Raw genomic sequence first — 27,425 nt, forward strand, 5'->3', positions numbered from 1 at the left:
AGCCAAACACTACTGAGGGCCATCTTTGTCACTTGAGGGAGAACATGACTAAGAATGAAGCCAAAAGTAAGGAAAGAAAAGGAGATCCCTGATGTCAATGTTTGGGCACCTGGATATATCTCTGAACTTTAGTTATGTTAGGTAATACATTTCCTGCTTGGTTGGGTCAGTTTGAGTTTGATTTTTGTCATATGCCCCAGAAAGAATCCTAATGATCATACCAAAATGCAACTGGATGAGAGTAATTTTATTATGGGGAAATAATCTTGAATTGGTTCCAATTAATTTAGAAAAAGAAACTGTTCACTGAGCACGGTGGCTCACACCTGTAATCCCAGCACTTCGGCGGGGCCGAGGCAGGCGGATCACGAGGTCAAGAGATTGAGACCATCCTGGCCAATATGGTCTCAATATTGGCCTACTAAACCTCGTACCTATTAAAAACACAAAAATTAGCTGGGCGTGGTGGCGGGCGCCTGTAGCAGCTACTCGGGAGGCTGCGGCAGAATCACTTGAACCCAGGAGGCGGAGGTTGCAGTGAGCTGAGATCACACCACTCCACTCCAGCCTGGCGACAGAGCGAGACTTTGTCTCAAAAAAAAAAAAAAAAAAAGAAACGAAACTGTTTGCAAATTTTGACATTTTATTACTTGTAACATACTGGTGTTCTGCTGTAGTTCATGGGGCCAGTGATTGAATTTAACTTGGAAGATGCTATATTTCAAGGGCCTGTTGCGGTGCCAGAAAAGTACTTCATAAATGAGTGGAATGAATGTGTCGTGGAAGTAGGAAGTGTATAATCTACATGAAAACCATGTACAGTCATGCATTACTAACAAAGGGGATATGCCCTGAGAAATGCATCATCGGGCAATTTCATCATTGTGCAAATATCAGAGTGATCTTACACAAACCTAGATGGTATAGCCTACTATACACCCTGGCTATATGGAATAGCCTATTGCTCCCAGGCTATAAACCTGTATAGCACACTACTGTACTGCAAATTGCAGGCAATGGTAAGTACCTGTTTCTCTAAACATAGAAAAGGTAACAGTAAAAATATAGTATTATAAACTTATGGGACCACTGTCATAGATGCGGTGCATCGTTGACCCAAAATGTTATGTGGTACATGACGATATTAATTTCTCCTTATCATAAATAAAGATGAGACTAATTCCACCACAGATCTGAATAACTGCTCTGTTTCCTTACCCAAAAAAGCACATCTGCATACTTCTTTGATCTATGTCCTATGCCAAAAAATGTCTACTCTCCCAGTATATTAAAAGTAGAACTTTTGACACAAATGACACCCTCAATCTTTTGAAAGTCTAAGTAGATTATGCATATCAAATTCCCCTTGGTTATGTCTATTTCTCTGTCAGAGAATTCCAATATATTTAGGCATGACTTTCCCTTGAAGAAAAGACACTACCTTTTCCTCAGCTGTTTCTGTTTGTTTGAGTGTTTGGCAGTTCTCTTCTTTATCATATATATTACTAGGTTGTCCATATATCATATATATTATATATATTATGATATATGGACATATATCATTTATATTATATTATATATATTAATATAATATCATATATATTACTAGGAGGGGAACTTGTCAACTTTTAAATTTCCAAGACTTCTTAGAATATTCTCCTGGGGAGGGATTATATTTACATTCACTAGTCTTCAGGAAAACAACTTGTTTTGTTGTTTTAAAATGTACAGTGGATTTACTTATAAGACACTGACAAAAACTCTTTATATCCATATCTTTATTTAAACAAGTTTCCATAATAGCTAGGAGAATACAGCATTAATGACACACATTTACTAAGCACAACATTGGACAACTACAAATTTAGAGCATAAATGTAATTCTGATATTGTTTTGGTTTTTATCTTAGCACTAGGTGATATCTAGTGAAAACCCATGTTTCAAAGGCTTTTGTTGATATGAGATGAATTATTAACTTATTTTTTAAAATTGCACGTGAGATATCTAGAATGGGTTCTAGAGTCTAGAGTTAGTTGATAATGCCTTTCATGTCTCAGTATTTCTGCTTCCTTTTTAATGGGTAAATGTTTCACCTAAGAACTTTCAAAAAATTGTATCAAAATTTTCTATGCAGATCAAAGTAGAATTCCTTTTCCAGACCCAACAAGGAAAAATATTTGAAAACTGCAATGTTCAATTCCATTTTAGTTATAAGGCATGTCCATTTCATAGTAAATTAATAAAGTTAATAATTAAAATACAATATGTTAAATGGCATGAACTCATTTTTGCGCAACACTGTTAAAGCAATTTAAATCTCCCAAAGACACAAAAAACTCAATTTTACTGCAGGATCCCACAAAAATACATAACCAGGAATAATAAATTACAACATATATATCCACATTTAAAGAAAAAATTCACCATTTGTTGGGAAAAAATAATGGCTCAAATGATTTACGGAGCCTGAAATGTGGGCTAAAATTTTATAACATGATAACAGTAAGATTTGAAACTGCTGACTCTGAAAGATGCATAAAAATATACTGACCTGCCAAGCACTGAATTATATATACCAGTTTCAACTAAAAAACAACATTTTTTCTTTCAAATATTTCAAGCATTACAATACTGAGGAAATGTTAGTCATATGAATCCAACAACACCCATTAAGTTAAGCTAATGAACATTTTAGATAGACCAAATTACAAATAAAAAAAGTATAAAAAGCATTTTGGAAGATATTTTACATAGTATTTTTCAGTTCCTCATCTATTGAGAAATCTACTATAATTCAGGTTGGTTTATCTAATTTAGGGTAATACAACAGATTTGAACTTATAGCACGCTTTCCTGTTTTTACTCCACCTTTTATAGTACAGGGTTCTTAAAAAATTTTGAAAAGAATGTCCACAAAATGTTTGAGTCATACCCTTTACCTTTAGTAACAAAAGGTTAGTAGAAAGACATTTAAGTATTACCAAGAATCTAACTTATCTCTATAATTTCTTTCATATATTCATTTGCTTACTTGTGACACAGAGTCCCACTAACTCAGAAGCGTTCTCTAAGCTGGCCTCTCACTGGCTCTGAGACTGTTGCTGCCCCACAGTTCTAATTCCCATTTGGAAAGGAAAGAGGAAGTACAGGAGAAGGAGGGTCATGCAGGGCCACACCCAATCAAAACTCTCACAAAACCTTGAGAAACAGGGCAAGATATCCCTTCCAGGCAAGAAGATATCCTTTACAGAAGAAAAGTTCTGGAGAACTTAAGGCAGCTCTAGAAGGGAAGGGAGCAAGGGTTAAGGCGGCCCTCACAGCACAGCCTGAGAACAAATTACAATGCACTCATCCATGAACAGAGGTCACGGTAATACAGATCCTCTTCAACGCGCATGCACACGACACCCCTCCTAGCACCCGTCAACACCTATGACATGCACACACTGCAGTGCCCACGCACACACTGACTTGTATATGGCCTGCCCAGTGACAGCCCTCAGAAGGTACCCAGTGGCTTGGGCTCCCCTGTGCTGAGGACCTAAACTGGGAAGGTGGCCTATAGCTGCAGGCCTGTTCAGGCTGCACAGCTCACCTGGTGGCTCCAATAGAGACTCTGATGGGTGTGTGGAGAGTAACTTTCCTCTTAATTTCAGAGATGCTTTTGCTGTTTCCTGTCTTTTTGGTTGAGACAACCTGCTACCAATTAATGCCCAAACAGAGTATTGCACCCTCCCAGAGAGCACTGATTCATGACAGAAGTCAGGCGTAGTTATAGCAAGTAACTATGACAAAAAAGAAAACCACCTGGCGCTGAGCACTTGGTCTCCTTAAAACAAGTAACTTGGTACTCAGCACTTGCTTGGTTCCCACATGTCAGCTGCCAACTCTGATAAAAAAGCACCCCTTGCTGGCCAGGGGCATTCCACATGTACCAGGAGGGGCAGCATGTGACCTCACGACGTTTTTAAAGTCTCCTGCCTCACAGGTGCCCACACCACCACTGCTCCATATGGGAAAGCGGGACAGCTGGAGGGCTGTGTGACATCAGGCAAGTCACTGCCCCATCTTTATTCCCAAGCTATCATCAGAAATGATTGTAGAAGCGACCCCACCCACCGTCCATGCTGCTGTGAGGATGAAATGAGGTAACAGAGGAAAGCGCCGCAGGAAAGCATATCTGGACCCAGGTACTGTTTCTGCATTACTTTCAACAGGATGCACTAGTTTTGGCTCTGTTTTATCATAAGCAGCTGACATTACCCAGAGGATCCTTGACTATGCCTGCTAAGGAACTCTATGAATTAGTGACGGGTGTGTGTGTGTGTGTGTGTGTGTGTGTAAGAGAGAAAGAGCATTGTGTGAGGACTTCTCAGGATGGTGGCAGGTGCCTATTTTCCTAGGGTTACCATGAAAGTAATTTCTCACAACAATCACTGCACTGAAATTATAATAATATAGTATTTTCATAGCCTCCCCTAACATGTAGCTGTAACCTTACTAAAAGATTTGATCTATATTACACATAATTACTCACCCAGAAAGAGCCAACTATAAGCTATCCATGGAAATGAAGAAATAACACAGCAAATCCTCCAAACTGACAATAATCCCCAAATTTCCTATCAGTTGGCTTTGGAATATGTTTTTGTGCTTCTGCACCTGACAAAAGAAGCATCAGATACGTGGAAATTTTTTAAACTTCCAAATGAATTAGAAGCTACACTTTGTGGATTTTATCCCATATTTATCTTCCCTCCTTTTAGAGTTACTCTCAGGCAGATCAAAGCCTTAACCTGAGGAAAAGCTGCAAAAAGGGAAATTACTTTTAAATTTTCAGCTTCAAGTTGTAAGGGTGTGAGGTGAGTCTGCATGTAGTAAGGTGAATGGGGAGGGGATTATTGAGATAAAGAACTGTTGTGACTTTTAAGATCTCTTCCTTTGAATTCCCATTGTGTGTCACAGAGGAATTAAGAAAAAGTCAATGACTGATCTTCTGAAGGAATGTATTGCAGAGAAGTAAGAACAACAAGGACTGTGCAAAGATTGGGCTGATGGTAAGCACCAGGAAGGCCAGCAGGGGCAACTGAGGACTGACTCCATCCACCTGCCTTCAGTGCACAGTCAAAGAGCAGGCAACGGGATAGACGATTAAGTTCAGGGAAGGGGAAGAGTGAATGAGTAGGGAAAAGGCTGGCAGGGTGTGTCTGAAGTTGGGTGAGAAAGTGTGGCTGACAGAGAGAAAGAACCTCAGAGGGAAAGCAATCCTCAAACTGGCCCAAAGATCCCCATAGTCGGCAGAATCTTCTTGTACCTTCAAGAAAATGGTATACAGAATCATTTACTGGGCCTTGGGGTTCCCTGGTTACAAGGTATTCTTGTGAATGACTAAAAATCTCCAGGCCACCAAGAAAGGTTAATTCAGACCCCCATCTGGGGCTCTGGGTAGACCTGGGAGGAAGCTGGAGCCCTGGAATAGCAGAACCTTTGTGCCACCATCCCTGAACAGGAGAAACCACCAAGGACGGCTGTAGGAGCTCTGGCTCCAGCACTTGACAGGAGAAAGACAGGAGATGGGAGAGAAAGGCTCAGACCACAGCCTTTCTTTCATGACGCTTCAGTACATGAGCTGTCTGGAGTAAAAAAAAGAGCTGCATGGCAGTGACAGCTACAGCATGACCTGGAAGACCTGAGAAGATTCAGAGTGCACGTGAGTCGTGCTACACAGGATGAAGCTGGGGGAGGTCTGGGAGATTTCCAGGGCTGAGGTGGACAGCCTGTACCACGTTGCATTTTCTTAGCAACTCCCCAACTTACAGCCTATCGGATGCTGTTAGATTCTGACACATTTGGCACGAACCAAATGGCTACGACTTAATTGTGCATTGAAAACCGCATTGACAACCAGGAAAAACTGGGAGAATTTGATGCAATTGGTAGTGTTTCTGGTTGATATTGCAAATAAATAAATAAATGTATTCAAACTGAATAAAGCAATACATGATGTAATAAAAATTACTTAAACTAATTATAACACAAATATAGTAGGACCTTCTAAAAGCATGTACATAAATCATATACATTTAAGAAAGGTTACAGCTACACAAACTTGTGATTTTACATTTGATTAATCCTAAGGAATTGACAGGCACTACACACTGGTTTTTCCATCAGAGAATGGACTTACTGAGTAACTGCAGCTTTTTTTCTCTAGAATCTAAGGCTGAGAAGAGAGAATTTTAAATGTGGAGGAGACGTTAAGAATCAGTGTCCAACTCTCTTATTTTATAAACAAGGAACTTGAGGCCCATGTAAATTAACAGACAGTATTTATCTTTTAATAACAATCTTTGTCACTGATATGAAGCTGTTTGACTTCTATAAATATTGCACATATTTTAATAAGATTTGTCATTTTTATAGACCATCTAACAGTTAAATTATATAATCTATGATTGTAATTCAGAACCAGAGTTTCTAATGAAAACTAATAATTTACTTTTGTGCAACCTGAAGGATTTATTGTATAAGATTCCTAAGAAAAATGGTGAATATGTTTAACTAGAATTTCAGAATGAAAACTTACAGAATCTGGGTCTTAATGAACCAAATCCTCTAAAATTCAACAATCTTCTATTTCTTATATAAGTCTTCTTAAAGTATTTCTAATATGATGCTTTTAAAATTATCTAGTGGCATCTGAGAACACTTATAGAAGTTGCAAAGCCTTAAAAACTGAATCATAATGAAATATTTGTTATATACCTTCTTTTGCATAATTGAAGTTTCAAGACCTGAATCATGAATATTCTGACAATCCTTTCTAGACAGTGAGTGAGATTCTTTTTTTTTCCAAGGCAGTGTCTCTCTCTGTCACCCAGGCTGGAGTGCAGTGGTTCAATCTCATTGCAATCTCCGTCTCCCAGGTTCAATCGATTCTCGTGCCTCAGCCTCCCAAGTAGCTGGGATTACAGGCACGTGCCACCACGCCCAGCTAATTTTTGTATTTTTAGTAGAGACAGGGTTTCGCCCTGTTGGCCAGGCTGGTCTTCAACTCCTGACCTCAAGTGATCCGCCTACCTTGGCTTCCCAAAGTGCTGGGATTACAGGCGTGAGCCACCGCGCCCAGCCGAGATTAATTCTTAATAAATTAAGAAGAGAGAAAACCTGTCGAGGTTGAAAATATGCACTGAAGGAATCAGATCTGGTAGTTAAAAATAAGTCACTTCACAGAACACTGTACCCTGATGCAATATCCACCCAGGGAAAATTAATGAGCACATCAATGTAATACATCCTGAATAAATAATGACATCAACAATAGCCACTTTGTCTAATCCTACCCCTAAATGTCAAGCATTTTGTCATATTACTACATGACTTTCCAATGTCTGCTACTTGTGCAGGTGAATCTATAGGTATTTGCATATAATCCAGTTAAAACTGTGATCTGATTGAATTGTAAACAGAGTTGATAAGAGAAACTTATTGTTGTAGTGCCTAATAAGAATATCACTTACATTTTAAGAAGACAGTATGTAGCAGCAATTTAAAATGCTCAGTAAACTATAGTACAAATGGACATCTATACTATTTAGCAAACCAACATTCCTTTAATATCTCTATATAATAGTGACACAAATGAGGAATTACTTTACATATTGCCAGTTTATTTCTTTGAACCAGTTTAACAATATCGACATAATTGATTCCTAAACTGACATGATATGTACTCAATGGAGACTTTTCTTTCCATTCTCCTGTTTAGTGCAGAGGAGGTTCTTTGGGACCTTCCTAACAACAGCTCATCTATGGAAGTTATACTTTTTATACCATTCAAACGCAGTGCTAAGGATTTAAAATAAATGCTGCCAGCTGAAGACACATTTTTCTCCTCGTTTCCTTCCTCCCTTCCTTCCATCATTCTCCTGTATGTAAACTCATGGTACCTAGTTGGTTAAGGATGAGTGTTGCTATAAAGATAACACAGCACGAAAGAGCCTATCTTTGTTTCCAAAGCGATTAAAGTATTCTAGGGAGATTTCCAGTTAATGACTTCTCATTTGGGAGATAATCAGTACTTTCTCTTTAAAAATGTATTTTCAGTAGCTCACTGGAAATAATGGGTTCTTATTCGGGCAAGAAATGTATTGTCAATGTTTGCCTGGACATCACTTTCAGACCCGTGAAATGAAGCCCAGGCCGAGGCTGGCTGGAATCTGGATGGTTTCTAGCGCGAGGGAAGATGGGTTGAAAGGAAAGGTGACAGGAAAGATGTGTTTAGCATCCATGAGCAGCTGGGGAGAGTCTTTCCTGTCTCGTAAACGCATCTGAGAAGATTAAGAAAAAAAATAAACAGAGCATCAGTTCTTTGAATCTAAAATACTTTTTTCTACTAAAATTTCTACCCTCAAATTCTCAACTAATGAAGAATGTTTACCTTTGTTTTAAACTCACTTCATTTTCCCAATTAACTAGTATCAAAAAAGTTAGTGCATTGTAAAATGAGATAATAAAAGATAACACATTATCCTTCAATAAATTACAAAATGTCCATTCAAAAGACTGTGTTGGTGAATCAAAGAAGAAGATGGGAGCTCTTACCTGTATAGTACGAATGAACGACACAGAGACTCTTTCTTCAAACTCATTAACTGGAGTATACAAATTCAACACTTTCACAATCTGTGAGAAATGAAATGATCAAAGTTTTTGGCATATTATCAAATACACACTGGGTACCTATAATCTGGAAAATTAAAAGGATCTGTGCATACAGATTTCAGTTCTACTCAGGGGTGGGCTGGGACCAGAAGGAAGGAGGAGCTGGTCTGCACATTTACCTTTATCTGAATTTTTACAAGAGAATGTATCAATGTAATGTTTGTGTAATATTGTAAGAAGCCGTGTAAATTTAGAAGAATATTCAAACAGCACAAGAGAATAAAACATGAAAAATAAATGTCCACACTCTCATCCTTCCAGTCTCCCAAAGTGGCAATTGTTAACCATGTCCTGAACACCCCCTCTAGCTGCTATACATATTCTAGTTCATGTTATTTTTATACAAATGGGATTCATTCTATTAATACTATTCTGCAACTTGTTTTCTCCATATAAAAATATATTAGCCATATTAATACAAAAAATTATCTTTTGAATGTTTTTTAATCATATTTTTAGAAAAGATCATAAATAACATGAATAACAAAAGCCCCTAAAGAAATTAATCAATTAGAGAGTATGAAGTTCTTTTTTAAAAAGTTCAATAATTTTTTTTTTTTTTGTAAAATGGTCATGTCTCTTTTCTAATGAAAATAAATCATTGTCTATATAAGGTAGATATTTCCATTTTCAAGGTATTATCTAAACCTGTGCTGTCCAATACAATAGTAGTAGTCACTAGCCACATGTGGCTATTAACACAAAATGAAAATAAAAGTCGAATGCAGGACAGTGCTGATCTATAGGAAAATAAATGAAGCACCAGAGAACTAGAAAGTGGGCATGTTGTTATCAGGTCTGTGGGTGACAAACTGAATTAGGGATCAGTCTCTCAGAGGCAAGTATTTGAATTTTAAAAAGTAGGACCACTTTGTTAACTAATATTTGCTAAATAAATAAACTGCAGGTCTGCCTCACTCTGTGAAATATGCTTAAAGTATATTTAAGTATTAAAGTATATTCTTTAGAAGTTGAATGGCAGCCAACTTCTATAAAGTTGGGCTTCCTCCAGTGTATTCTTACTTTCCACACTTGCAGAAACTGGGAGGAAATCTCAAGACCATTGTTCAGTCAGATAGTTCTGCTTTATTCTTAGTAAGAAGTTACACAAACATGAATTCAACATTAAGAAGCTGCAAGTCTTGATTCTGATTGTCTACTGATTGACTTTTTTTTTTTTTGAGACGAAGTCTCACTCTGTGCAGTGGCACAATCTTGGCTCACTGCCACTTCTGCCTCCCAGGTTCAAGGCATCCTCCTGCCTCAGCCTCCCAAGTAGCTGGGATTACAGGCACCCGCCACCATGCCTGGCTAATTTTTGTATTTTTGTAGAGACGGGGTTTCACCATGTTGGCCTGGCTGGTCTTGAACTCCTGACCTCAGGTGATCTGCCCGCCTCGGCCTCCCAAAGTGCTGGGATTACAGGTGTGAACCAGCATGCCTGGCCTACTGATTTTTTCTGTCGCCCAGGGTGGAGTGCAGTGGTGCAATCTCGGCTCACTGCAACCTCCGTCTCCCAGGTTCCAGCAATTCTCCTGCCTCAGCCTCCTAAGTAGCTGGGATTACAGGTGCCTGCCACCACGCCTGGCTAATTTTTGTATTTTTAGTAGAGACGGGGTTTCACCATGTTGGTCAGGCTGGTCTCAAACTGATTGAGTTTTAATTGTATTGGGCAAAACTGAAAATTTCATATGTTGTAGGATATATGATGAACATTAAGAAAGTTGGCCGGGCACTGTGGCTCACGCCTGTAATCCCAACACTTTGGGAGGCCGAGGCGGGTGGACCACGAGGTCAGGAGATCGAGACCATCCTGGCTAACACGGTGAAACCCCATCTCTACTAAAAATACAAAAAATTAGCTGGGTGTGGTGGCGGGCACCTGTAGTCCCAGCTACTCCGGAGGCTGAGGCAGGAGAATGGCGTGAACCTGGGAGGCGGAGCTTGCAGTGAGTGGAGATCATACCACTGCACTCCAACCTGGGCGACAGAGCAAGACTCCATCTCAAAAAAAAAAAAAAAAAAAAAGAAAGAAAGTCTAAGAGTCAGCACAGAAAATAACTGGGCAAAAGAAAATTGGGCATGTTCATGCCTGTGCCTTGCTTCATGCTGTCACTATAATCCTCAAATGCCCTTCTCATTCTTCCACTTCCTTAAATTCAATGCCCAGATTAATGGGACCTTCCCTGAATACTGCTATCTTCCCTCAGTACTTCCTTTAGGCATCTTACTATAGAATTTGCTAGAACCTCTACGGTAGAGTCAGTTGGCTACGACTCTGTCTTCCCTACTAAACTGTAAGCTCCTTGAAGGCAGGAATTTTTCCTTATTTATTGAAGCATCTTCCCCAGCAATAAATATGGTGCCTTAAGATGGAGGCTCAATTAATCATCTGTTGAAGTAACAAGAATTATCTGTCTCTAAAAACAAAGTCATTATTTGATAATCCACTCAATTATCAAATAATATAGAAAGCTATTTTATGGAATATAAGCTGCATAGACTGTATACTCCATGAGAGCAGAGACTTTGTTTTGCCTATGGGTGTATCCCAGTGCCTTCAATGTTATATAGAACACTGTAAGTACTCAATAAATATTTGCTGAATATTAAATATATTTATACTGTAATTAGCACTGAAATGTATTAATTTCTGGCAAAATCTCCTTGTTTTAAGATTGGTAGAGGCATATATCTTCTTGAACACAGATGAAGTCAGCTCAGAGATACAAGCAATAAGTAGAGGACTTCTTTACTTCCCTAAAGATCATCTTTGATGAATGTTAAATTATTTCATAACAGGGAAAGTTGCTCTACCTGGGCAGTAGTTAAAGCATTGCACATAGAACAAATGGCTTCTGCATCATCATCTGTTTTCTTTTTCACTTGCAAAAGTTGAGCAGCCTGAATGAGAGGTTCCAGGGTTTCTTTAGCCCCGCTATTCATCAGATTCTTGTCACGCAGCCATTCTTCCAGTTGACTGACATTGTACCTATGAAAAAAAAAAGAGATACAGAGGATGCAAATTTGCTGAATTTTGTCAAAAATGTCTTAATTTTTTTGTGTGCGGCCTTGTCAGGATTTATGTTAAAATGACAGGCAGTATTTTTGTTCAATTTTCTTAAATCTCATCAGCTGTGCTTAAAAATTTATTATAGTCATGAGGATTATAATCATCATTATGTAAGATTAAATGACAAGATAATGTAATTCTCTTTAATGGAAGATGGAAATGAAGTCATTACGGCAAAAGTTATTAGACTTGCTAATAAACAAAATAGAATAACACAATGTAGCTCTGTCTTTATTGGGGAGCTGGCCAGAAAACACTTCGTAGCTTCTCTTACAATTTCAGAGCTGGGTTGCTGTTGCAGGGTGAGACTTGATAATCCTTGAAGCACTCTCTCTTAAGGCAAACTCCAAATCAGGTAACTGAATAACCAAAAGCCCCACATATACCTGTGCTCAAGCCTTAAGGGAAAAGCCTAGGAGATGAAGATGGTGGCCTGAGAAAGCTCCGGGATGAAGGGAGAGAGAGGCAAGGGAGGGCCACTGGAAGAGACAAAGACTCCAAATGGTGACAGAGACAAACTACAAAGACATTGAGGTTTCACGAAGTAGCCAACCAAGTGGCAGCAGTCCTAAGACTGAAGTCAATGGACACACAATCAGCACGTAGCAACCAGGCAAATAGGGGCCAGCATAATATTACGACAGGTGGCTCCACATTTCCATGCAGAGCTTATAGAGAAATATGCTCTACTATCTGAGAGGAAGGCATTATTGTCTTAAAATTCACTACACTTCAATGTAAGTCAGGATGGAAAATTTGAAAAGAACACTAATAGTTCCTGAGATTGAGTAACTACTAAGACTTTCATAGGAGAAATCATTTTTCCCTCCTATTGGTGAATATTCTAGCTGTTTTAAAATAAAAAATTTGTGGCCTGGCACGGTGGCTCACACCTGTAATCCCAGCATTTTGGGAGGCCGAGGCAGGTGGATCACCTGAGGTCAGGAGTTTGAGACCATCCTGGCCAACATGGTGAAACCCTGTTTCTACTAAAAATACAAAAATTAGCTGGGTGTGGTGGTGCATGCCTGTAATCCCAGCTCCTTGGGAGGCTGAGGCAGGAGAACTGCTTGAACCCGGGAGGCAGAGGTTGCAGTGAGCCGAGATGGCGCCATTGCACTCCAGCCTGGGCAACAAGAGCGAAACTCCACCTCAAAAAAAAAAAAAAAAAATTTGCAAAAAAATTATGTTACAATAATGAGGTTATGCTGAGGAGTATTGGGCATAAAATTAAGTGTAGCTTTTCTTAAAATATAGAGGGGGGATATTTTAAGAATTAGTAAAAGATCTATTAGACCTGTTCTTGTTGCCACAGGTACAAAAAGGTATTTTTCCAAAAATATATTTCTAAGAGCAAGCAAACATTAGAAATTTTCATTATTATAATTTAATAATTTCTTATTGTATAATTAAAACACACACATAAGGAGAGGAAGCAGCTATCTCATCTTTGTGTATTTTTGCATCATCTCTTCACTCCCCCAAATAAGCAAGCTTCACCGTGGAAAAGGGTTTCCTATCAAGAATGTGAAGAACCTGTTGGCAGGGTGCAGATAGGGAGCAATAATGAGATGTGGTGAATTCCAGCCAGGCAAGGGAAAGTGGCTCCATGCCAGTTTCTCCCTTGCCACTTGGCCGCATGGCACCAGACATGAGATGCAAGGACTCAAAACAAGTCATCAGCTCTCCACAACCCTGGCAGGCCAGCTGGGCAGCAAAAAGAGGCTGTCGCAGGTGTTGGCATTTGCTCACCTGATCTGCATGCCTTTACTCCAGGAGCACATGTCCTTCCGCAGGAGGAGGTTGTTGAGGGTGATGGCCCCTATGATATAGAACATCTGCTTGACCACCTGCTTGATCAGTTCAGGGTCCATGCCATGCTGACACATGACCGAGTGGAAGGAGTTGAGCTGCCGGAGGATGGAGTCCAGTGTGTAGGTGCCCTCATCGGCAATACTGGAGGTTCGCTTTCTCAACCCTGTGGGCTTCACCCCAGACACGCCCTGAATCGTTTCATGTTCCAGCATGCCTGAAACTGCAGGAGTATTTCAATTGTTAGAGGAGATGATGTGGAAGGAAACCTTTCATGTGCACACATCCATGTGCACAAACACACGCACATTCAACTTAGGAAAATTAGCTGGGCACGGTGGCTCATGCCTGTAATCCCAGCACTTTGGGAGGCCGCCGAGGTGGGTGGATCACTGGAGGCCAGGAGTTCAAGACCAGCCTGGCCAACATAAGGAAACCCCGTCTCTATTGAAAATACAAAAATTAGCCAGGTGCGGTAGCGTGTGCCTGTAATCCCAGCTACTCAGAAGGCTGAGGCAGGACAATCACTTGAACTTGGGAGACAAAGGCTGCAGTGAGCTGAGACCACACATCTGGGCTCCAGGCTGGGTGACAGAGAGAGACTCCATCTCAAAAAAAGAAAAAAATGATCTGGGTGCCAAAATAGAGGGAAAAAGAACTTCACTACAAAAGGGCTTCCGGATTTTAAACTTTACTGAAGGAATGATTCTTAATTGCAAAAATTTACTATGAATCTAAGTAAACTTAATGGTGTCTTTTCTAAAATAAGAAGCGTAAGAAGCAGTAGCCTTGTGATAGAACAAGTGTGTGTGTCTTGGGTGGGCTTTTGAGAGTGGTAGGTAGCAGTTTGGGTTAAGATAAGCATTCTCCATGTTATCTCAGCCCCAGACGCAAAAACAGGAAGAAAGGCAGGGCACTGACAACCATCTTGGAGAAGACGTGGGAGAGGGGAGTGGTATGGGTCTGGAGAGCTGGGCCCTTCCTTATTCTGGGTTTTCCACAGTAGCAGTGGGCCCTTAGGCTGCCCTCCGTCTCCCAGAATTCGTCTTCTCACCTGTGGCCCGGCTGCTTCCCTGTTGTGCTCTCTTAGCATTTGGCTTATGCCTCCCTTAGAATGTTTCTGAGATATCCACTCCCTGACAGCAAGCCCCTTGAGAGCAAAGGCCATGTCTGGTTCACCTTGCTATTTAATTGTGCTAAACACAGATTCCCTAGAACCGGCATGTTTGTTGCTGCTGTTAAATGACTGGGAGATGGGGGTAAAGATTTAGATTGGGGCTTCTTTGAGGCGAACTTCTTATTCAGCCAATAGAAACAGGCAAAGCATTAGAAAAACTGGCTGAAGCTGACCTTCTTGGTATCTGTGTTACCTCCTAAATTTTCGCCGACCTAGGGTGCTTTAATGACCTTTTAAGGGACATCTGAAGAAAACATTGCCATCTCCCATGGCTTCCTCAGCTTTTGATGTCTCAAATAGCTAGTTAACTGTGGCCTATGAAAGCAAAGGAAACACTATGAGCCCACAGAAGGGAAATGAAGAGGTTGTGGAAACATGGAAAATGCATGGATGGGGAAAGAAAGTGTAGCTGGAAGTAGCCTTAAGAGCCTGCTGATAGGCTGGGTGCGGGGGCTCACACCTGTAATCCCAGCACTTTGGGAGGCCGAGGTGAGTGGCTCACAAGGTCAGGAGATCGAGACCATCCCGGCTAACACGGTAAAACCCTGTCTCTACTAAAAATACAAAAAATTAACTGGGTGTGGTGGCAGGCACTGTAGTCCCAGCTACATGGGAGGCTGAGGCAGGAGAATGGCGTGAACCCAGGAGGCAGAGCTTGCAGTGAGCTGAGATCGCGCCACTGCACTCCAGCCTGGGCGACAGAGCGAGACTCCGTCTCAAAAAAAAAAAAAAAAAAGGGAGCCTGCTCATAATTTGCCAGAAGACAACAATGTTTGGACCTCATGTTGCTATTTATGTACCTAATTAAAACCCAAGTTTAAAAAAAAAAAAAAAGTTTGGTAACTTAAAACAATTTTTTAAAATTCAATGCATTAAACTGAATTTAAACATTAAACATTAGGGAAGGAAACCATATACTACTGTTTCAGTCTTGTGGAAACAGTGTTTTCGATGTATCCCAGTTAACTATGGCTGGGTTTCTGGGATTCCTTGGCTAATTTTAGCCCTATATCTTACTACTTTATGCTCCCCAAATGAATACCTGCCCTGAAACATGTGCCTCTGGTGGCTACTTATTGATGGGCATGAATGATAGGCAGGCTGCAATGCCCAGTGGGGCCCTGGCCTTACCAATCATTGGCTGAAGGATGTTCTCTAACACCCGCACGAGCTGCTGGTAGATCTGAATGGCCAAGTCACTCAGCACCTGCCGATACTCAGCCAGGTCAAAATTGGTGAGACAGTGTTCATTCTGGCGAGATGTGTTGTGCTTCATAAAGCCCTAGAGTCATAATGCAAAGTTAATGACACACATGAAGTAACCTGTCTCTTCAGTTTAACTATCTCCAATTTGATCAGCATCTTCATGCTCTTTTCTGCTCTGTCCAAGGAGCTTCCCCACTAATGCCAGGACTGACATTCTCAAATGCTGATGTGTGTTTGTTTGCTTCCATCATAACCCCCTCCACTTCTTACTAGCTTTTGAACAATACCTTAACTTGGCAATCTAGCATTTAAGTCTTCCCAACAGCAATGTCAATGAAGCAAATTGGAGGAACTTAACTAAAAAAAAAAAAAAAAAAAAAAAAAAAAAAAAAAAAAAAAGAGTGTTTCACTTCTGAAACAAACACTAAATTATCTAAATTATCTCTTAACTTCAGTTCATTATAGTCCTATTCTTAAAAACTACACCCAAAGGACATATATAATCTTGAAATAGACCAATTTCTACAGAGACTGGTGAATACATACAAAAAGTTCCCTTTACTCTATTTCATGGTACCCACACCATGGTTTTCAGTCAGAGGTTAGAAGGGAATCTTTGGTGGTATCTGTTAAAATGGAACTGAATGGGCGGTGCTTTTTCCAGTCACTTTGCAGCTTAACACATTGCTTGCCTGATGCTACGTGATAAAGGCAAGTGCTTACTCTGAGGATTCTCCCCACAGCGAAGCATCTGCCTCCTTACCACCTACTTAATGACTGGTCCGAAAGTGGGGACTGACAGGATGCAGTCAACGACCCCTCTGAGGTATTCTGGTCTGTTGGCCCCATCTTCTCAGGGACTAGGCCTTGCTCATCTCTGTGTTTCCCATCATCTGCCTGTCAGTGCTCGGGAAGTGCCGCTGGGCACCTTCTCTGCTGCCCTCCTGGCAAAGGGATGGGAGGCACGGAGGGCAGTTGGCTAGGGTCATGGGCCCTCAGCGGTGCCAGACCCAGCATCCCAGCTCTGCTCCTTGTGGCCAAGAGAACTTGGGCACATCAATGAGCCCCAGTGAGCCTTGGCTTCCTCATCTGTAAAACTGGGCTATAATTCCTACCTCACAGAGAGGCTGTAAGAATTAATGATCATAAATAACACCATATACAGTAAGTGCTGTCTAACACATACTAAAGCAGCCCTTAATAGTCATTATTAATATTCTACATAGTTTTGAAATATTTGAAGTCTATCAAACAACTAATGAACATATCCCCACAAACAAAAACAATAGAGATTTTTTTGGACAAATTGAAAGACATGATTTTTGATCACCTTTTTTTTTTTAGAGTTAAAGGATTTTAAGGTCCTCTTATTGTCCAAGAGTATTAATATTAAATTTTTCTTTTTTTTTTATACTTTAAGTTTTAGGGTACGTGTGCACAACATGCACGTTAGTTACATATGCATACATGTGCCATGTTGGTGTGCTGCATCCATTAACTCATCATTTAACATTAGGTATATCTCCCAATGCTATCCCTCCCTCCAATTTTTGATCACCTTTTAATGTATTGTGGCAAGCCAAAATTGATTAATTTCTTTAAATAGTTCACTATTCTGATATTAGCTCTTGAAATGCCCACTAAAACATACTGACAAAAAGTTTTACTTCTGGTAACTATTCACTGACCAATGCTTATTTTATTTTTCTCTATGCTTTCTCACAATGTAAAGAAGAAACTGTCATTCTCCAAATCACTGCTTCATAGATAGTGAACATCAAACAAAGCAATGAACTTCCAAGCCACCTCTGAATTTGGGTTTCTAAATAAAGAAATGGTTAAACATTTTGTGCTTTTACATTTTTTCCTTAAAAAGGTCAGAGAAAGTATAGCATGCTGGTTTTGTAATCAAGGTTTTCTCACCTCTTCTCCACTGTACTGTTTCAAGCAGTGCAAAAATCGGCATGTGTTAGAGAGCCAGAAGGAGACGGTTTCAAAATCATCACCCCTTTTCTGAAAGAGAGAATAAGTCTAAACTTGCCTTTTCCTTAGGGAAATAACAACCTAAAAAAAATTGAACAGATACCAAAAGACCCATTTCTTTCAGTTACCATTATAAACAATTATAAAAATAAATCACATTACAGTTGTAAAGTCTTATGTCATTGCTAGCAGAATGTCAGCGACCAGGTTCATTAGTTGTTGCTTTGCTTGCCATTCACTTTTTTGGCATAGAAAATTAAACTGATGTGAATTTAGCTGTTCCTTTAAGCAGAAAAAAATTCACCCGGCTGGGCGTGGTGGCTCACACCTGTAATCCCAGCATTTTGGGAGGCCGAGGCAGATGGATCACCTGAGGTCAGGAGGTCGAGACCAGCCTGGCCAACATGGCGAAACCCCGTCTCTACCAAAAATACAAAAATTAGCTGGGTGTGGTGGCATATGCCTGTAATCCCAGCTACTTGGGATGCTGAGGTAGGAGAATCACTTAAATCCGGGAGGTGGAGATTGCAGTGAGCCAGGACTGCACCACTGCACTCCAGCCTAGAGACAGAACGAGACTCTGTCTCAAAAAAAAAAAAAAAAAAAATTCACCCAGCCACAGTTAGCCCAAAGTCATGTCCCCCTTGGGGTTAATGATGGGAATCAGAACTAAAAGCAGAAAGAGGAATAACAAATATTGTGATAAAGAATATGAAAAAGAATTTGAAGCACTTAAACCCAGACTAGATTAAAAATCTTGTCAAGGGTAAGATAAAATTTCTGAGCTGTGAATCCAGAAATGAGAAGGAGGAAGTCCTGAGCTGGGCAGTACAGCCAGGGGAAAGCTGGTTGGCTCTTCACCAGGACTGGGCCACCGTGGCAGAAAGAAGAGAGACTCATTGTGCCTGAAAAAGATGTGAGGGCTGGGAATACTTCCCAGGGGCTTCATGGCAGACATACTTGGAAGGACTATGCATTTGTAAACTAAACCATTTGGATGAACTAATCCCAGTTTGTATATGGGAAGTCACAGAAATATTAATGTTTGCCTGCACTTTTTCTCAGAAAACCTTGCAAAGAAAAACCAGAATAGTTTACCTAGGACAGGTGCCTAGCATTAAATGGTCTTAGAAGCTCACTTTTTTTTTGCATGAAATCATATATTCCAATAACTCTACTACTATATCACAACAAAACCCAGGTTCTTAGAAGCTGTATGAGAATATCTGCCTTTGGTTTCTTAGTAGCGGCTTTATGCAGTAAAAGTGCACAGGATATATCATGGGGAAAGATGGGTTTCTCATTATATCATTTTTTTTACGTAAATAAAATCACCTTTTTAAGAAAGTACAAAACGCCCTTAAATTTTGTAGAATATTCCCCTAAAAAGACTTTAAGAAAAAAAATCCTAGAGGATATCAAACCTAAGTCTTTTCAGCTGAGACAGAATTACTGAGTTCAGGTCCTGACTTTACCACTAAGTAAATATCTGAAAGACCTAGGTATGTAGTCTTCCAGTGTAGGAGGACTGTGAATAAAATAAATTAAATAATAAATTATTTACTGCCAGTAAATACAATTTTATTACATTCCCAAACACAGAAAATCATCCTATAGCTTAAGTGTAGATTTGACTAAAAATAACTCTGCCTCTTCCAAAAATCTGGATTACAGCTGTTCCTAGTGGAGGCTCTGGGGTAAGCTGACAAAGACAATGAATGCAGATTGGGAAACTGTGCTGGTCACTGTCAGGCTATGGGAGAGTGTCACTAAAGCACCAATCTAGACTGTCTTCACTGATGTCTACACAAGTCAAATTGCAGAGATCCTCAGAACAGTCCCAGCTGGATGTAATGGCACCTATACTAAAGAGTTACCAGATAAAGGTGATTAAAACCTAAGGAGAAGACTTCATTCTAGAAATAATCCAGCATCTGTTTTCATTAGTGGGCTCTAGCCTTTGCTAAGCCACTTTTTTTTTTTTTTTTTTTTTTGAGACAGAGACTCAGTCTGTCACCCAGGCTGGAGTGCAGTGGCGTGATCATGGCTCACTGCAGCTTTCACCTCACAGGCTCGAGCGATCCTCCTACCTCAGCTTCCCAAGTAGCTGGGACTAAAGGAACATGCCACCATGCTTGGCTAATTTTTTAATGTTTTATAGAGATGGGGTCTCACAATGTTGTCAGGGTTGGTCTCAAACTCCTGGGCTCAAGCAATCCTCCCACTTCTGCCTCCCAAAGTGCTGGGATTACAGGCATGAGCCACGGCACCCAGCCCACTTTTAAACAAAATAACTCAACAAATACAATTTGAACACTAAGGGTATCCTCTGTCCACATGAAAATGAGATACTCTATATTACTTCAAAATAAAAGAACATTTGCTTCTTTGGAAATTAAAAAAAATATTAAAATAGAATGCCAAGTCTTTACCTAAGAGGTTACTAGATTGAGTTTGCCGAAGTAGTATTTTTTGCAATAAACAAGCTGTATTTGATCAAAATTAATAAATCCATGTTAGTTCCTACTCTATCCCATAGAGAAAACAAGATGAACTCAAAGCTATTTGCAGTTTTTGATTTATTAGAAATGATCATAAGTTAAAAACTGTATGGATTCTCTGCATATCTTTGGCTAGTTATGCTGCTTAGGGCCGATGGCAAAAAACCAGTTGCCAAAGTTGAAACAGGTATGCAACACAAACATACAATTCAAAACTGGGATGTGAGACAAATGCACATTAATTTTAAATGGTATTAAAGAGTGTTATGTTCTAGTGCCCACTCATTTTTAATCTTTACAGAATTTGGTACAATAGTCAAACCAGATAAGCATCTTCTTGCAATTATGATGAGAGAAAGAAAACTTTATGATTTAGTTTTCTCTCTCTCTAGGAGTTGGCCTAAGAAGTAGCAAAACTTGTAGTTTATCTAAGTACAATATTGCATCAACACACTAAAAATAAAATGAGTTATGTTGGGAAGACATTCATCAATTTTTAAATGTTAAATCTTTAGAAACTCCATGCTTTAGTAACCACTGTAGAATGTTAACTACAGAAAGTATCTGCACAATAGGGACCAACAGAGAACCAGCATTTATCAAAAGTTCGCTCCCCAGGGCTAAGGGAGGGAGGAATGGGGAGTTAGTGTTTAATGGGTACTGTGTTTCAGTTGGGGAGAATGAAAAAGCTCTGGAGATGGATGATGGTGATGGGTGTACAACAATGTGAACACACTTAATGCCACATAACTGTACACTTAAAAATGGTGAATATGGCAAATTTTATGTTACATATGTTTTACCTAATTTTTTTTAAGTTCATAAAAGAAGTCTTAGATTTGAAAGAGTCCACTGGCATGTTGACTATCCACTTATCTTTACCCTAAAAGCTCTCGTTAAGTTTGATAATCCGAAAGCAAAGTACCTGGAACATACGATCTTAGCTCCTCACAGCAACAGTGAGTTAAAACCAAGCCTGTGCTCACTGTTTCTCTGGAGTCAAGAGGGGGATTATGCAAGGTGACTCAGTGACTACTGAGTTGTGTAGGCTTTCTGCTCAGTTATATAACTTTGCTGTCTTTTCCAAGTCTTTCCTCTCTGATTAGCATCTGTGTGTTGCTTCCCACATGGAACCAGGCATTTTAGGTAACAGAGAAAATTATGGGGTGAAGTAGAGAAAAAGTTGGAAGAAAAACTGTAATGTTTTATCAGACATCTTTTTATATGAATGAGCCATATCTTAAACTTATTTAACATCTATTTTAATTTCTGCATCACGTTCCCTGTATATATGAACTCTACTAAATATTGTTTAGTTCTAAGTAAAACCTCAAACTATATCTGTCCATGAATAAACTTAGTTTACTGCACAATTAAAATGCAGTTATGTCAAGTTAATTTTGATTACTGTTCAACTTGAGCCCTGTTTTGAAAGAAGGCAGATAGACATGTTCAAGGAAAAATGTTTCTTCCAGTGGAAGTTTTCACTCAAGACTGAAAAGTGGCTGGGTGCAGTGGCTCACACCTGTAATCTCAGTATTTTGGAAAGCTGAAGTGAGAGGATCACTTGAGCCTAGGAACTAGAGACCAGCCTGGGCAACATAGTGAGACCCTGTCTCTATAAAACATAAAAAATTAGCTGGGCATGGTGGTGTACAACTGTGGGCTCAGATACTTGGGAGGCTGAGCTGAGAGGATTGCTTGAGCCTGGGATTGCACTGGGGCTGCAGTCAGCTGAGATTGCACTACTGTACTTCAGCCTAGGTGACACAGCAAAACCCTGTCTCAAAATAGATAAGTAAGTAAATAAAAATTGGAAAGTGTTAATAACAAGCAACTTAGCTAAACTCTAAGGAAGGAAAATCAATCAGTGCAGATTCTGTCATCATTAACAATTCATGATGAGAATTTTGTTGAACAGGAACTGACCTTCAATACTTTTTTGATGCTGTTAATTGTTGATGTTAGCAACGACCTTACTTTCTGATCATCATTCAGGTAGTCAGCATGTCGAACACACATAAACAGGATATATGCCGGTAATCCTGGAATCAAATTGACTGCTACACCACGTGGCTTCAGTTCTAAAAAAAGAAAAAATAATAATTTTATATAACATGGAAAATTTTCGTGAGGCATGCATTGTGAGATATAAAAGCACAGTTGTCATGTAAGAGTTCAATCATTCAAGGTAAGTAGGTAATATAAAAAGTGTATTTTAATAGCTCTTTAAGTAGAAAAATTCTGGAGTGTGGGGCATGTCCATATAATGACAACTCCCAAACTGATATCTCCTGCACTGACTTTTCCCTTGAATTCCAGTCTATCAACTACCTTCTTGACAACTCTGCTCAGGCACATGAAACTAAGCCTCTCCCAAACCAAATTCTTGCTTCTCTAAGGAACCTACTTTTTTGGAAGTTGTCCCCATCTTAGTAAATAAATAGCAGCTCCAGTCTTTCAGTATCCTAGATTACAAACCTAATCCTCATTTTTGACTCCTTTCTTTTCTCATACCACATATCCAATCCATTAACAAACCCTGTTGGCTCTATCTACAAAATACATCCAAAATCCAGCTACTTCTCACTGCTTCTACCAGCTACAGATGTCCCATGGAGGTCACCATCATCTCCCGCTGGGCTGCTGCAATAGCTCCCTAACTGGCCTCCCTAATTCATCTCTCACTCCCCAGTAGTGCATTTTCCATACAACAATCAGGGCCATTCTTTCGGAAAATGTTGGTCAGATCATGTCACTCTTGTTCTGAGAATCCTCCAAGCAGCTTCTCATGTCATGCATTTATAAAAGCCAAAATCCTCACCATAGCATAGGATCTGGCCCTATTCCCCTTCCCCACTCCAGCTCACTCTGCTCCAGATGGGTCTCCTTACTGTTGGTTAAACATGCCAGGTATGCTCCCTGCCCTGGGCCTACGTGCTTACTGTTTTTCTGCCTTGAATGTTCTTTCCTCAGATATTAGCATGACTAGTTCGCTTACTTCCTTTGGTGTCTGTCCAAAGATCACCTTACCAAAGAGTGTTTCCTGACAATTTTACACAAACCAGTACACCTGCCTTCACTCTTTATTCTTTTTACTCCATCATATATTTGTTTATTTTATTTTCTTTATTTCTCCCCTGGAATGTAAACTCTGTGAGACTGGGTACTTCACTTTGCTCATTACCTAGAAAATGCCTAGCACATGATAAGAGTTCATTAAACATTTGCTGAATTGATAAATCTGTTAATTTTATGCTTAAAAACCAGTGGCTCCTTAACATTTTTGCTAAATGAAATTCATGTTGAAACTTAAGCACCTGTGCAACTATATATAGTACTAAGTTTAATGCCAGGAACATTCCATCAGGTATAAGTGCCAATCACATTGCTGTCACCCTGGCACCTGGCGGGAGGAATGCTGTGCAAAGGCTGAAAGGAGAGGTTTTTAGGATTTTCACTTCACAACTTACGGTGTGTACACTCTAATCATTTACCACCACCCTCTAAAAAGTCTTCTTGCAAAGCCAGCAGGCTCAGACCCAATCTTAAAGCATTGTGCTGCTCTGAAATGCTTCTTCCACTCTCATTATTCTGTCCATTCCTTCCTTTGTTAGAATCTTTTCCTTTTTTTGTTTCTTCCCTATTATTACACTGCCGTCCTTGACCTATTTAGTTGCAAACCTTTCTACGGGAGTAAGGAAAAATTGAAATTCAGGAACCTAAATGGCCTGGAGCAGTTGTGCTCAACTGTGGTTACACTTGAGAATCCCTTAAGAAGCTTTTTATTATTTTTGAGAAAGACTCTTGCTGTGTAGCCCAGGGTGGAGTGCAGTGGTATAATCACAGCTCACTGTAGTCTTGAACTCCTGGGCTTACATGATCCTCCCACCTCAGCCTTTTGAGCTAGGACTACAGGCATGTACCACCACACCTGGATAATTTTTTTTTTTTTTTTTTTTTTTTAGAGATGTGGTCTTGCTATTTTCCCGAGGCTGGCCTTGAGAGCTTTTTTTTTTTTTAAAGTACTAGGCATTGCCAGGCCCTTCTCTCTAGAGATTTTGATTTAACTGGGCAAGAGGGAGATACATCAGTATGGTTCAAAGTTTCCAGGTGATTCTAATGTGCAGCCAGGGCTGAGAAGACCTGATCTTGAGTAATCCTTGTGGGTGGGTCTGAGACATGTGTCCCTGCAGTTGGACTGAAAGTGCTTGGTGTGGTCAGAACACTACTGCAGCACTAGAATACATGGTATGTGATGATGACTAATGAAACCTATGCTGAATATCTCACAAATTAGTGACTAGTTTTTCCCACCATTAACCCATGTGCCAGAAGGAACTTTTATCCAATGCAGAAAATACTTGCCCAGAATCAGGTTCTTAACAAGTTTTTGCTCATCCTCCTTCTTGTATTCCAGCATCCCTTGGAAATCCTTTTCTTTCCTGGGAATGTTGACTGGTCGGATGGGTTCATCAATGATCTGTCCTGGGGATATGTTCTCCATCTGGCCCACTTTACGAGAAGTAAGAAAGGAGGAGAAAATGTTTTCCATATAAAAAACATGAGAGGTCTCCAAGTTCCTATAATTTTGAATGCATTCTACAACAACCGAAACTTGCCATATTTGAGACTTAATTGCCTCCTCTTAAAATTATTTTTTTCTGTTAAAATTGGGTGAACAGATGGCAAAATTATATGGTAATCTTACTCTGAAAGCCACTCCTGCCTAACTGTAAATTAACATCAAATAACCTTACATGATTCAAAACTTTTTTTTTAATGTAATAAGGCTTACTTTTTAATAAGATTAAATGTCCAAAAAGTAAGTGGTTTAACAGGTTTGTTAATTAATTGATACTAATCAGAAATGGTTAAACATATTTTGACTTTAATTCACAGGAGGAACAATCAATATCCTACAAAGGGGCAGAAGGAGCAGAAACAATTCCCCCTTGCTCTTGGCTCAATGACTTTAGCCATTAAAAGCAAAAGAACATTTACTTTAAATGTATCATTACAATCAGTTCAAAACACATACAGATAGCTGGTAGAAGAGTGTTTCTTCATACCACTTGGTCCAAAATGTATTATTTTTCACAAAGGCCCCATATGGCAAAGATCTAATTTCCTCCTGCCATCCTCATTCCCAGAGAAATCATGAACAGAGAAACTATCTCTATGTAGTATGATTTCCTAAATGTTATTATTTTTTGTTTATTTCTTTTTAAGAGAATGTTTAAAATTCTACTTATAAAGTTGCAATCAATGAAGTACAACCACTGGTTTACAATGCTTTCAGATGTTAAAAATAGTCACTATTGTCAAGGGCAGCAGCTAGAGAATTATGCTAAAGGTTAAAAAAAAAAAAAGTCTCCAATTTCATCTCAAAATTGAGACTTGAGTGGGAAATCCAACAAAAAGTAAAGGTACATATGAGTTACCACAGCCACTGTGGAGATACACGCTAGTAACCAGGTTTTTTATCCTTTTATCTACAGGGAGGGAGAGTGGTTAAGAGATTTGTTTAAGGGCAGATTAAGTTTGAGTTCTGAGATTGCTGTCAAACAAAATGCAGATCAGATGCAAAAACATTAGAAAGCTTAATATTGCTGACTCCACGAGGTGTCAGTAGTGCTTCTTGTGTCACTCTGGGTAATTTCCTGGGTTAGTTCTGAGAAGCCAGTCCCGCAGGAAGAGGTTATCACAGAGAACATCAGTACCTGCCAGTGCTCTTGCTTATGTGGCATGGAGCCTGGTGACACATCGTCCACCTCATGCTGCAGCAGCACACACTGGGACTATCAGCGCTGAAAATCTGGTTTAGGTGAAGTCACCACCATCCAGCAACACTATGATATCTAAAGAGTGGTCAGATTGTGATTGGACAGATCAGGTCTATGGCCATCTCCCATAATCTAGTTTTTCATATGCATGATCCAGTATGAAAGCCACGGGACTAACTCTAAAGTATATTCTTCCATGCAAGAGAAAAGGAGACTCACACTGTTTGGTTTTACATAATTCTGGTGTCAGTTTAAACACAACACCACAAGGAGCTCTGAAGCAGCACACAGTGGCCTCTACAGATCATAAACCTGCAGCTGCGTGTAAAAAACAAAATAATAAAACCCCTGCCATCTATGCCACTAGTAACTTTTAAGCCACATGTACAATTCCAAAAGGGGAAATTGGGAGAAAACAAGTTCAACATACTAGGTTTATCAATAAATGCACATATTTGGACTCCATGTAACCCAAAGAGCATATTTTAAACCTACTGATTTATCAAATCTATGATGCTATCAGTTATGAAATACAGTATTTTATGTAACACTAAAAAAAATTGCCAACTAAACTATAACCCATCAACAATTGTAAGATACACCCCAACTTCAGGGATGTTGAAATGGGAAACACTGTGCATCTCAGAATTTGTGAAATACGATGGATGTTTTTACAAGAAAGTTTATGTTTTAAAAGGAAGCTTCACCTTCCTTTTGCAAAATCTCTAACCAGGATATTTTTGGTGCTGTACAAAAATGTCAGGTAGAATTTGCCGTACTCTCACTAAAAACTTTCTCTCTGCCTCTGAATTCTCCCTAGGGACTTAAGTCTTTGCAAAGCTCACAAATGAAATATAGATGTCAGTTCAACATAACCTTGATTGATTTAGCAATATTATCTACTAATTAAAATAAAATGTTGGCCGGGCACAGCGACTCACACCTGTAATCGGAGCACTTTGGGAGGCCAAGGCGGGCGGATCACCTGAGTTCAGGAGTTCGAGACCACCCTGACCAACATGGAGAAACCCCATCTCTACTAAAAATACAAAAAATTAGCCGGGCATGGTGGTACATGCCTGTAATCCCAGCTACTTAGGAGGCTGAGGCAGGAGAATCGCTTGAACCTGGGAGGCAGAGGTTGCAGTGAGCCAAGATTACG

At 39.7% G+C, this 27,425-nt stretch overlaps 1 protein-coding gene across 4 annotated transcripts in view; it reads right to left on the reverse strand.

Annotated features, from left to right (window-relative positions):
• Positions 1-1,763: 1,763 nt before the first annotated feature.
• MYO5A (myosin VA) overlaps positions 1,764-27,425 on the reverse strand; it is a 222,693-nt gene continuing 197,031 nt past the window's right edge. For all 4 annotated transcript variants that reach the window (XM_024232523.3, XM_054531491.2, XM_024232521.3 and 1 more), the window contains 8 exons: positions 24,846-24,992; positions 22,407-22,561; positions 17,917-18,006; positions 15,919-16,069; positions 13,551-13,833; positions 11,543-11,717; positions 8,606-8,686; positions 1,764-8,331 (listed from right to left, as the gene is read on the reverse strand). In XM_024232523.3, coding sequence (XP_024088291.2) covers positions 8,179-8,331; positions 8,606-8,686; positions 11,543-11,717; positions 13,551-13,833; positions 15,919-16,069; positions 17,917-18,006; positions 22,407-22,561; positions 24,846-24,992 — 1,235 coding nt within the window. In that variant the 3' untranslated portion in view covers positions 1,764-8,178. The remainder of the gene's footprint in view (positions 8,332-8,605; positions 8,687-11,542; positions 11,718-13,550; positions 13,834-15,918; positions 16,070-17,916; positions 18,007-22,406; positions 22,562-24,845; positions 24,993-27,425) is intronic.

This window comes from Pongo abelii, chromosome 16 (assembly GCF_028885655.2).
Source record: "Pongo abelii isolate AG06213 chromosome 16, NHGRI_mPonAbe1-v2.0_pri, whole genome shotgun sequence".
NCBI classification, from domain to species: domain Eukaryota; kingdom Metazoa; phylum Chordata; class Mammalia; order Primates; family Hominidae; genus Pongo; species Pongo abelii.